General features: G+C 31.7%; 1 protein-coding gene across 1 annotated transcript; it reads left to right on the forward strand.

Annotated features, from left to right (window-relative positions):
• Positions 1-4,950: 4,950 nt before the first annotated feature.
• On the forward strand, positions 4,951-10,817 carry LOC111031832 (general odorant-binding protein 71). Its single transcript, XM_022311939.1, has 6 exons — positions 4,951-5,237; positions 7,244-7,513; positions 9,320-9,355; positions 10,238-10,364; positions 10,454-10,521; positions 10,637-10,817. The coding sequence occupies exons 2-6, from the start codon at positions 7,505-7,507 to the stop codon at positions 10,733-10,735; spliced, it is 339 nt and encodes a 112-aa protein (XP_022167631.1). The 5' UTR covers positions 4,951-5,237; positions 7,244-7,504; the 3' UTR covers positions 10,736-10,817.
• Positions 10,818-13,451: the final 2,634 nt, after the last annotated feature.

Here is a 13,451-nt window from a genome sequence, read left to right on the forward strand (position 1 = left end):
GATTCCTGGAATCCGAAGTCTCCGACCGTTTACATAACGGATTTGCTGTGTGTATAATCTATTATTGTACACGAAAACATAGATTCAGAGGGAGGGAGCGAGTGAGAGTGAGAGTGTGTGGAGACAACGACTGTCGGTTTTTATGAGGATAAATAAATTGTAATAAAGCAAAAATAGAATAAACGAAAATCTAAAAAAATAAGAATAATAACCGTAAATATAAATACGATTTGTAGAGAGGTTGTTACTCCGTTTGGTGGTGCGCATACACTGGCGAAGGGACGATCTGGTTGTGCCGACCAGAAAATGATAGGCGGCTTCCTCAAAAGGTTGTTTTGTACATCCGATTTATCTTCTGCGACAACGACCTTTTTTTCCATACCTTTTCTTCGGCGGTATGTAAGAAAGCCACACGCCCTACGCTGCTCCGTTGCAAACATAGGTACTTGCCAATTTCTTAATCCCTGATCGTTTTATAAAATTAGACTATTTTGTCCGTGACAAAAATTTATTGGGGTCTGGAGATTTCCGATTTCTACGTGTGACAGACTGGTCGTTATTTATTTATTTGTTACATTTTTAAGAATTGTTATAATGATGTGTAAGCATATCATTACAAAATCGTCTTTATTGTAAATGAATTAAAATCAAAAAAAAAAGTAGAATCAACAAATAGGTACAACTGCTGTTATTATATTATATTATATTATACCCCAAAGCATCGTATCGTCGTATCGATGTGTTGTGTATTGTATAAATTAAATGCAGTATACGTACACTATGTATTCCGGTGTGGTATAAGTGTAAAACCAGTTGTACTAACATATTATAATATTAATATGTACCTATATGAATTTATTGTATATATTATACATTATACACAATATATTTACCCAGTAATTTTACGTTATTATCTGCATTAAGTAGATCAATTATGAAGAGGGTACCTTTTATTTTTTTCAAATAATTTTGTCGTACCTACTTCTTATTACTTAACGTCGTTGAGATAATTCTAAAAACAAACATTTAAAACGCTTTAGAAGAGTTTCTTTACTATTTTTTTTCACAATTCATCTATTCAAACACTTCAATCTCTAATGTATTTTATAATTAAACTCGTCTTGATGATAAAAATAAAAACCTTCGTAAAAAAAATCTTGTAATAAGTGTTAGTGTATTGAGTGCAAAATAGCCTGTAATATTATACTATATAATTATCTTATATTATTTTATACCATATATTATATACATACGACATACCTACAATTAATTAAAGACAAAATAACTAGATTGTAAGACTTGGCATATTTTTGTCAGTATAAAAAAGACGAACAATTGAAACGCTGATTCCTCTTTTTATCTTGGTTTTATTGTTGCTCACCAATAGCAATTGTCAAATGTTCTGCCTCACGCTATCTTATTCTGCTGCCTTTGCGACAGTAATAATACCGGTGACTCGACTCGGTAAGTTTTGAGTTTAACCGTCCATCATTGGGTATTCTGGTCGTTCAAAATTGATTCTGTAACCGGAAGTTGGAGGATTGTCGTGATGAGCTTCGAATTCTGTAGTGTTATTGCGGACCGTGTGGAACTCCGAAAACCTGGACCTCTACCTCTACGGTAGTATTTTGGGTTGGAAGAGAATCTATCAACATTTCGATGGATATCAGGTCAAAACTTATTATACTATACCTATACGTTATAGTTTTATTTTATTTTATTATAAGTGCAACGTCATTAATTATAGTACGACATTTTTTTCTGCAGCAAGAAAAATCAAATCCAAACATTTGGTAATAATATATTATTTGAAAACAATATTATTCAATGTGTTTATAGTTTAAAGTAGCGTTTGGGTTACCGTTTTAATTTATCCGCAACGGTTTGTATGATACTGCACCCTAGTGGAACTTGGAAGTCTATAACCAAATGGACGTCCTTGCGATAATAACTGCATCAGTCATATCTACACAAATTATGACAATATTGTACATAATATGGCATGTTCGTGACAAACTACTTGTATATTTTGTCCTCGGGCGTATGTACCTACCTATATCGCGTATATGTAAATAATTTATTATTAATTACTCGTGAAAAAATGTCGACCAAGACGAACGCGCTAGACACCATAATATGTAGGTACACGCGATAGATATGCATATCCTATGAATATCCCATTGTACTTACATCAGCATATCATTATATAATTATAGAAACCTATATACCATATATACACCACGTGCGTGTCCCCCCCCCCCGCCACTTCCACAACACAACGACTACACTATTACTTCCGACCGCATTCGGCGGCGGCATCGGCCCGTTTTATATGCGTTGTAGGTCCTGACCGGAATCTAAAAATGTTTTCAATTTGTTTTCATATCAATCACTAGTACAACACAATAACATTAATCACAATTATTATTTTAAGCGCGACGTGTGTTTCCGACAATGCGTATAAAACCGAAAGACCCACAGTACGACGATATTGTATTCGCAACACATCACCATCGTCACCATGCCATTATTGCTGAACAGCGCAGGAAGCTGCAGTACAACGACTATCGTGACGCTGTAGGTAGCCGTTCTGCTCACCGTCGGTCAAGTCCACGTGAGTATAAGCATTATATATTATCATTATTTATTTCATAAATAATTATATGCACCCCATACCTGTGCAATCGTCTATAATTTCACGTTCTTAGACAAAAATAGTGTTGTCAATTCGGGGGGAGGGGTCGGGGTCCCATCCTGTCCGACATACTTCTAGTTTAAACACTTGTTTAAGAAAATTCAAAATTGAATTTTCAACATTTATAAGTTAATATTGAAACATTTACAAAAATATAACAATAAACAAAAAAATTACTAACCATCAATTAAAAAGTATATGTCATATAAGTAATATCTTTCCCCCCACCCTCCCCAAAAGGATCATATTTTCCGATACCTCGTAAGAATATGAAATGTGTATTACTTCTTTTTCTAATGCATTATAATACAATAATATTATTAATATATATTAATATATTAATATTATGTTATCACAACCATAACACAGAGCCCCGCATAGGCTATTTATAGGTACATCGCTGTGGAGACACTCGAGTCAATTTTTCCAAAATAATTTATACATACAAATGTAATACAACTGAAGTGCTGAATCTCTTTTAGCTACACTTAATTTTTTTTTATCTTCGTATCAAATTACTGCATACTATTCGTATTGACAATAAATATGGTTTTTAATGTCTAAAATCTAAAAAACGAAATATGTAATTATAATAATATTGTTAATTGACTCTATAATTCGTGACTAGGAACAATCGTGAGAGTTTACTTTTTTCATTATTTTTATATTATAGATGTATGTATTACCGGCATATCCGTATAATATGTGCCCACAACACTTTATAAAAATATATATATATTTTGTTGAGTGTTGACTAGGGATATTCTTTTTTTCACCTCGTCCTTTGAACCTTTTATTTTTTACCAATCAACATTTTTCACGACAAATAACGTGCGTGTTATGTAAATTGTTCCACGTCCCATGGCAGTATACCTATATGTCCTATCTATACTGTGACAACAATATTCTTTCCGTGTTATTTTTTTCATTATAAACGCTTTATCCGAACGTGTCGAAAATTGCCTTCCACGCCCCCCTTACCAACCCTGTACAATATACTAGCAGCCAAAAGCCAGTTCTTGCAAAATGCAAACTTTTTCACTAATAAAAACATAGGAACAGAAATTTTATTTATAGGTACACTATCATAATATTGTCATCTTGTAGACTTACGTTAATAATCGTTAATAGCATCGCGTGAGATGCTATCAAGCATTACTTACGGGACTTAACGGTAAATGCGTGCAACTTATGTCTTTCAATAACTCAATTATAATACATAATAATTTTAATATAATATTCGGAAGTAATAGTTTATAGGCGAACTCATTTTTCTCAAATTCCAGATATGTTTTTTTGAAACCATATCCTATGTTTAATACTATAATAACATGTAAAAATGTCTGAAAGAATATATACAAAATAAAATACCTATTATAATGTAGGTATCAAATATTTTGTAATGCTCACGTGTAATTTAAACTGAAATATTTATTCACATATTGTATAATAAGTGCCCTAATAACTAATAATATAGAAGTATATATTAGAAATGTGCTTTGATCTATTTTACACACATATGCAAATATAGCCAATACCCTTTGGTCTTAAATATATTTTTAGTATCAATGTATAACTATAGCTTATTTATTTCTATAATTATCTACACAACGAGTTGCCATATCAATATAATATAGTAATAACTAATATTACTTAAGAACTTATAATGTACATACTATTTTTGAACTGATGCACTTATGCTTGTACGTAATTTAATCAAAACACTGTCCAGCCGACCATCGGCAGTTTTACATTTTAATGAACATTGGGATTTTTGCTTTATAAAAAACTACAAAAATAAGTAGTTACCTTTTGTTTTTAACACGCTGTTTAACACTATTTTACGTTTTTACGAATTTGATTCAACTCGTAAGACGTTAGGAAGTGATTGTGAATTAAGGCTTAGCTTTGATATAATATATATATATGCAGTATAATGAGATATCCGTGGTGGACCCAAGAGGTGTTAGCAATATGGAAAAAATACCTTCGTTTGTGCTTATTATATAAAATCTTTTTAAATAATATATTAAATTGTTATTTGTGATGTTAGCCAAATTTTAATCCCCCCCCCCCCCCCCCCCCCCCNAACTGCATTAACTAATTTCTGGATCCTCCGCTAATGTGTATAATAGTCTTGTTGATACCACCGCGGTATTGACACTTCAAGTCCGCGTGCGCAGTCGTGATGAAAACCAATCATAATAATATTCCACACAATAATGTCGTGTAGAACCTTAAGTGCAGGACGGCAGACCACTCGAGACGCCATGGGGAGTTTTTCGATATCGCTGAACAGTGCAACAACACGACTTCGGGCGACCGACCGGCGTCGGCGGTGGACGGAGATTATTCTACTTACGCGTCCGGCGGCAGCGGCGACAACGACGGTCGGTGGAACGGAGACGGTCGCCGAAACAACAATAACAATCGCGAGTTCAGCGTGAACCGACAGGACTTCAGCGGTAACCGTGGTAGCGGCGGCGGCAGTTACGACCGCGACCAGTCGTCGTGCGGCGAAGCCCGACCGCAACAATATTCGGTGAGTGTCAAAATAATATTATTTTATTATTTTCATATTATTTTCTTTTTTTACGACATAGTCGTGACTATTTAGAAAGACTTCTTACTGCGCTTAGGTGCTACAGTACTCGCGTGGTTTGTAGTATGCGCATTTTCCACACGTCCGAAAAATTAATGTGACGGAACGTACCTATACTCATTTAAATGGTTTCTCCGGCCGACGACGACGGCGTAGTGGACGGTACCTATATAATTACGAGTCAAATTCCGCTTTTCTTACAAACCAACGACTTGACGTCATAATATTGTAATAGCTAGTACCGTGTGTACCAATAATATATGAAATTACGACGTGCAGCTATGTGATTTGCGGTTTTATATTTAAAAATGTAATTTTAAAAACTCGTGTATTTCTACAACAGGCCTAAAAAGAGCTAACAGTAAAAAAAATATATAAGTCCCTCAACTATGTAAACACTACCTATCTCGTGCATTTTTGGTCATAGTAAGGCTATAATGTTCAGCCCAAAAGGGGAATTTTGTTTGAAAATATATTTTTATGACTCAACTTAAAAACTTTAAATGTGACTATACGGGACTATATTATATAGGACAGTACAAATATAAAATAAACACGATACAATAATATTATGCATATGAGAACAAATGAAAAAAATAATTTTTAAAAAATTTGAAATATTTATCATAATTTCTTATAACAATCAATCATAAGTTTTTTTTAAGTTTTGAAGATTTACTTTATTCTCTAACCTAACCTATAGATTGATCGGGCACTATATTTTACTATGTTTTCAGTTAATTTAGAAAGGCGTAACAGTGCAACTCCTAAATTTGTTATTTTCGTCTTATATATGAATTTCATCTTTATCTTTGATATATTTCCATTTGTAAGTGCAAAATTGTTCTATGAGTGTATAAAAAATATTATGATTTAAGAATTTCAATAGCTCGATTAAAATTTTTAAAAAAACCCGACGCACAAGCACACATAATGTTGTTAGTTTGTTACATTTCTGATAAATTATGAATCTTTTAGACTATGATTTTAAAAGTAACAAAGCTTAACAGGAACTGCTGAACATTAGAGTGCTATGTTAACTGTAAGATGAAGACAGCAAATGAGTGTTCAGTCCTAAAATTTGCATGATTTATATGATGAATTATTATATACACTATACAGAGTAATTCACCGAGCATGATCACCCCTTTTTTCTTCAATAATGCAGTTATTCAAAATCTGATGTTTGGAATTTTTAAATACACCCATTAAGACCATTAAAATCACATTAAAATTCTTGAAATTGTTTGTACTAATTAAAGAGTGTCTTGTGGTGAAATAAACTTCCATTTCCATAATCCCCTTTTTTACTGTAAATTATTTAGTGGTTAATATTATTCTAAATATTTTGAAGTAGGGACCTATCAAAATCAATATTCGAAAATTAGTTTTTGAGCTATTGAACTTTGTGAATATACTAAGGATAATACTACATAGTAAATATATGATATGCTTGGAATATATGCCGACCATGTTGATCTGAACATTATAATAATTAATAGGTATTCATCTATCAACATTTATAATTTGTAAAAATGATCCATGTATGATAAATAATAATCCAATATTAGATAATAATAAAAATAATAATAATATTAAATACCTGGCCAGTGGCCACGTTGACTTCATCAGTTATATATTCCCATCATATCATTATAATGCTTATGATGTCATATAGGTAGGTGCACTCGGTACAGTATTTCAGACGACAGCGATAATCCACGAACGTTGCGCAGTTGAGGCGTGGAACGGAAATTCGACACTATATACCTATTTATATATAAATGTATATATTATATGCATTAAAATACTATCATTTTATCTATGCATCGCATCATATACCTACTTACGAATTATGACTCGAAATCGGAAAATATATACATATTATTTCATATCGTATCATATAAAGTATATTTTCGTTGTTTACTCTTGCCCGGGTATTATAGGGTAACACGGGCAGTCGATCGAAAAACCACCGGCAAGGGAGTTACTCGAGTGTCGATTACGACTCGGGACAATCCAATTCCAACTATAACAGACAGTCGCTGCCGACGAGACGGTACCGCAGGGATGACAGCAATGATAAGAGGAAACGTCAGAAGGCGGCGGTGACGGGCAGCAATAACAGGCTTTTGGGGAACAATCGTTTCAGAAACGTGACTAAAGCCGGAGGAAACCAGCCGGGCAAAGGGACGTATCTCGACAAAATGGACGCCGTAAGAGTGCATAGCATAATAATATCATTAATACAACAGCTGAATCATTGTGTCCTAGGATGAAAAGAGGTTGTGGTTTATTTTATAGACTCGAAGTATTGTAGTCGAAATAATCGATAAGAGTTTTAAATCAGATGCGTCTCCAAATAATAAAATATATTATTGTCGAACGTCACTGAGTTTTAATGAAATATCATAACCGTAATAGTAATAATAATGGCAGATATATTGATATACTTTCAAATTATTTTATTGATCGCTACTCCACTTCACAAAATATCATATTATTATTCATTGTCGTCTATCGATACGTCATGATAATCAACACTTTCCCTAACGATGATATTACGATTACATGACTGATTCGAATTTTGCGTATGCTTCTTAGACATTTTTTAAACACTGCACAGTATCTCTACTCGTTTTTCGCATGTAAAAACTTAACATGATATTTCACTGTGTCATAAACTTTATTCATCTATTTGATATCTCTGAAACATGATTCTGTGTTGTCACTGTCTTACAAATGTACAACATACCGAATTTGAGTTAATGCATTGGTAAATACCCATAATTAATAACTGTTTTTTTTGTAAACCGAAGGTTGGTTTACAACTCTAATTCTCCACTCTGGTCGTTTGATCTCTTTTTCTTTAAGTTCTTTAAAGGTTTTGACTATTACATCACATTTAATTTGTCCAATATAAGAGCTTCGTGGATATCTGTATATACGTACTAATATATGTTAGATGTTTTTAATTATTATTATACTTACTATACTCAGTGTCATACGTTTTTGAAATTCAACCTTACGATATTTTTAAAATACTTACTTACCTATATAATATTATTTACTATACATATTATTTTTGTTTTAAACAATTGTAGCTGTTTTAACAAACGGATTTGTTACTGAGATAGTGGACCCCACTAAACATGTTTATGTGGTCATTATGATTAGGACTATTATATGTTATCCTCATACGCTAACAGAGATATTAATTGGTTCAGTACACTCAATTTTAAATTTATATATACCGTATATATTACATAATAATACGTAATAAATAATAATAAAGTAACAATATAATTAATTATAATACAGTATTCCGTAGATATGTTCTAACTTAAGTTGTGTATACTGTATATTCAAGCATCGACTATTATAATATAATAGCAGGAAATGTTTAGATCATGTGTGGATAGTGTTAGACGATTTTTTTCGTCAATCCAACCTGCAGAGAAGTACATTTGAGACGCACGGGTATTCATGGATTCTTATATGTATAATATATCTATGTGTGTATGTATTTTATATGTAGGTATGTATATACGCCAAATGTTATGCATCACTTCAGTTCCTTTCAGTTTGTCAAAAACCTCTTTTTTTCAACGCTCACTACCCTACTCAGCACAATATTTATAAGTTTCGTATATTCGAGCATTTGACATATTAATAGCGAACGGAATAACGGATACATTACAGCCCTTATTCTGTCATACATATTATGTATTATATTTATATGTGCTTATACATATAATATAGTGAAATATAAAACAATATACCTACCTACTGCTATAACTATATAGATAAATATATAGTATGATATAGTCACCCCGATTTGTACATAAATATTATAATAGGTAGGCATATTGCCTGATTTGTCTAGAATATGCTGAGTTAAGCAAAATCAAGTTAAATTTGAGATAATCTATGTGTTTTTAACGATAATATTTGGTTAGGTCCTAATAATTTTGTCCACATATACTTATTGAAAACAATACAATTTGAATTTGAATTTACAGTGCACAATACATTGCGTGTTCAATCAACTGGAAATGGTTAGTAATTTTTATTTTCAAAACAATTTGGTTAAATATCAAAAAGATTGTTTTTTAAAAATAATTTCAAAAAATTACCAACTATAGGTGTATGTACCTATAATGATATAGGCAGTGCTCGACTTGGAGTGGACGCAAGGGGACGGAATACCCCAACTAATTTTTCAGAAATGTTAACGTACCCCTACTATTATTCTTAAGGAGAACGCATGGGACGCATTTATCAAAATGCTAGAGATACCATCATAATTTGTCTTATCTATGAATTATTTCATAACCACGGATCTATAAATTAGTTAATATAAACTTATTATTACTAAACTATTTATTTATTTACTTTTATTATCATTTCGAGTTTAACATTATTTATAAATATAATATTATATTATTTACAATAGTTAGTAATTAGCCATTATATTTTTTTTTTATATATTAATCATTTATAAATATTTTTGATATGATTTAAATATGTGTATTAAAAAGGGTGTGGGGGAGAGCCCCTTCGACTCATAACGTTTATCAAGGGATGGGATGCTCTTTTTTAAAGTAAACAAAGCCCCCCCCCCACTTTAATTTTTCCAAGTCAAGCACTGCAGGATATAGCCATTATAGGTATACCTATATTGAATGTAAGATTGAAATTTTAAATCAATATTCTAATCTTATTTTAATCGTTCAATATTCATACTAAATAAAAAAAGTATTGTGATTTATTTCGTGTGGAAATCAAACGATTAATTTTATATTTATGACCGACAAAGCGTACCTATTATAAAAGAAAGTTTGTTGCTTTTAACACTCGAACGATTACAGTCCGTTATACTATCTACACTTATTATACAATACAGTAATTTAGAAATTATATTTATACTTGCCGGACAGCTGAACTCGAACTCTCGTCCGGACAAACATTCAATAGTGAATATCATGACAAATCAAATAAAAGACGTCGAACTGAAGGAATTCATACAGGATTCAATCGACGAATGCTTCGACACCCTCGAACTGGGTGAGTCTCTTATAACTTTGGAAACAGTTGTGGAATATAATATTATTAACATAAATTAATTCGTCGTCACCATTGATTTCATTACACAGACTCGCATAATAACAAATGCGAATTTTCAAAAAACTTCGCAGTGTGCATGGAGAATAAAGCTCAAAGGGTAAATATTTTAAAACGATTACGGTTTATATATAGTTTAAAATTTAAATATAGTTCATCCGGTATTCTTTATATATATATATACGACATGCCTACTTTATTTTATGTCACTGTAGAATTGCGACGATTGGGATGAAAACTTGTCAGCGAACAAAATCAACTCTGCTGGCGTGCAAGACGGAACTAACCAGCAAGACAAAAGAAAAGGATATTAAAAAAGTTTCTACGTAGAATAAATATTAATTCGATTGATTAAGTTATTTCAACTATTTATTAAACGTTTAAAAGTCGACATTATTCTGTATTGTTTTGTATATAATATTATATGTCATAGCAAAACGAATTTCCTCCAAAGCCGAACGATTGGCGGGCTGCATAGTCGCGACTCTCCCACTTTCCGAAAGCCTCACTAGCCGGTGCAGGGTGAGTAGCGTACTTTATATGCAAATAATGCGCATAATGAAATATTTTCAAGTAATACCTTATCATATTCGTAATTTTTATCAAAAACTATATTATACGTGTGCATACACAATCATAATATTCCTTACACATGACTTAAATGTAACTATAATGTGTAAGTTCACGATAATATTCATATGTTATACGCTACGCAAATGTATTACATTTTCACTCGGTAAAGGTAAATGTACAACTGTACCACCTATTGTGCGGTTAAGCCTATAGTTGTTATTGTACTGTCAAAACTTACATAATCGGATAAAAAGTTATTCCCGAGTACCTACCAGTTACAAGATTTATAAAGATATTAATGTATAAATTAAGTTAGTAATACAATTATAGAAAATATAATAATCGATAGTGGCATATTATGATATCGGTACAAATGGATTTAATGGTTCAAACATCCTCCAAAATGTTTTCAAACAATATTTTCATCTACCTGCAGCTATGTAAAATACAGTTTTACAATTTTGAATATTTTTAAAACATTATTTTTTATAAACTACTTGACTATATCGATGTTGGCGCATTCCACACAATTACATATAACCATATAGGTAATTATTTATAATAATCCTCATACAGTGTATCTGTGTATATCCACATCCTTGCCGTATGCGTCGGTGTTATGCATTATTTCATTATTTATTTCGCAGTTTTCGTTGCGTTTTGAGTTTGATGGTTTAATATTTCTTGGAACAAATTAAAATAATATAATACACGTGTAGCGTTTATACTGCAAGTCTATATAGTCATTACTCTGTACCATATACCCACGAAACAGCTAGATTTAACTATTTAAGTATTAAAACAGTATTTCAGTACCATATTAGTTAGTAAAATGCATGTATTAAGATCGTTAAACTCAAGCTATAATTAAAAATTGAGGTATGAATATTCTAAATGATTCAATAATTTCGGGTGATATTTAAATATCATATTTGATATTATATGGCCGGAGGAAATGTATTTTAGGTTTCCCAATAATTTTTTTTTCATATTTATTTTCCGTTGACCGTTGTGTGGAGATAATATAATACATTATTAATAATAATAATAAATTAGTCCTTATACACCCAAAATAATACCAATAATACTAAAATAAATTGCACATTCGCACTCTTACACCTATATAATATGACGTATAAATATATATTATGTATACTTTTGAAGTAAATGGTAAAATCTGTATTATCTGCATTTACATAGTATTTATTATATGTATATAATATATACTTATTACTTAATGATATTATGTATATAGCCGTATAGGTGCAATGAAGAGATATTAGTTACTAAATACTTCAAATTATGTGTTACTGCTATAGTGCCATCTATATTTAGTTTCTACCTTATTATAAGTCCTCTATGGCACCTATACATTATTCGATGTAAAGTCTAAGCCCGGTGAGGTCAATTTCGGTGTGGAGTCGCCTTATTCGTTTTTGATGATATTAATCACATTAATTAGATCCGGCCCGGTAATACTTTTTACAGCCTGACACGATCTGGCCCTGTAGTATTTTTAGAAAGCCCGGCCCAATAAAATTTTTTAGAAAACCGGCACGATCCAACAATATTTTTAGAGCTTCTTCATAATAAAGGTAGCAAGTTAATTTCATCATATATCATATTTTGTACATGTCTATAATTCATATTCGATAGCATAATATTATATTTTTTTTTTATTTATAATTTTGGTCCTGCTAGAATTTCCTAATTTTTCATATAAACCTGGCCCGGCCAGTAACTTATGTCTAAAAAGTGGTCCGGCCCCATAACTTTTATAATAATAGAGGTCCGGCCCAGCCTTGCATTTTATAGAATGTAGTCCGGCCCAAAGCCCGTCCGGGCCGGGCCAACTTTGGGCCGGTCTGTGTAAACCCGGCCAGTGTAGGTTTTTAAATTACTTAGATGTTATAATGTATTATGGTGATATGTGTATTTGATGCACATAAAGTTGGAAATTGGAGAATATTTTCACACAATATAATCTTTATTCTTTAGAGGGTAGGTAGATATACGCTATCTCCCGATCATTGAGCATTAAGTAGGTACCTTCCTAGATAGGTAGTACCTATGAAAGTAGTTGTTAACTAGCTAGTCATCATGATCATGATTCATGAGTACAAGAAATTTTCCCTTTACGTTTACGTGTATATGCACCTGCACCCCCTGCGATTTCATGTGCCATCATGGGGAGGCCCCTTTTTCGGACAGTAGTTTATCAAACATTATTACCTACAACTTTGTGAAAAAATAATGAAATAAAACAATTGGCAATAAACTGTTTTAACATATTACATTAATCGAATAAAAATGAATATAGTCTTATAATACATATATAATTATTATTATTATGATAGTAAAATATCCATTCACCAATACATCGAAAGTTAAGATTTTCTAATACAATAGTTGAATAAAAATTAATATAATCTTATAAAACCTATTTAATAATAATTT

The sequence above is a fragment of the Myzus persicae genome, unplaced genomic scaffold (assembly GCF_001856785.1).
Source record: "Myzus persicae strain clone G006 unplaced genomic scaffold, MPER_G0061.0, whole genome shotgun sequence".
Classification (NCBI taxonomy): domain Eukaryota; kingdom Metazoa; phylum Arthropoda; class Insecta; order Hemiptera; family Aphididae; genus Myzus; species Myzus persicae.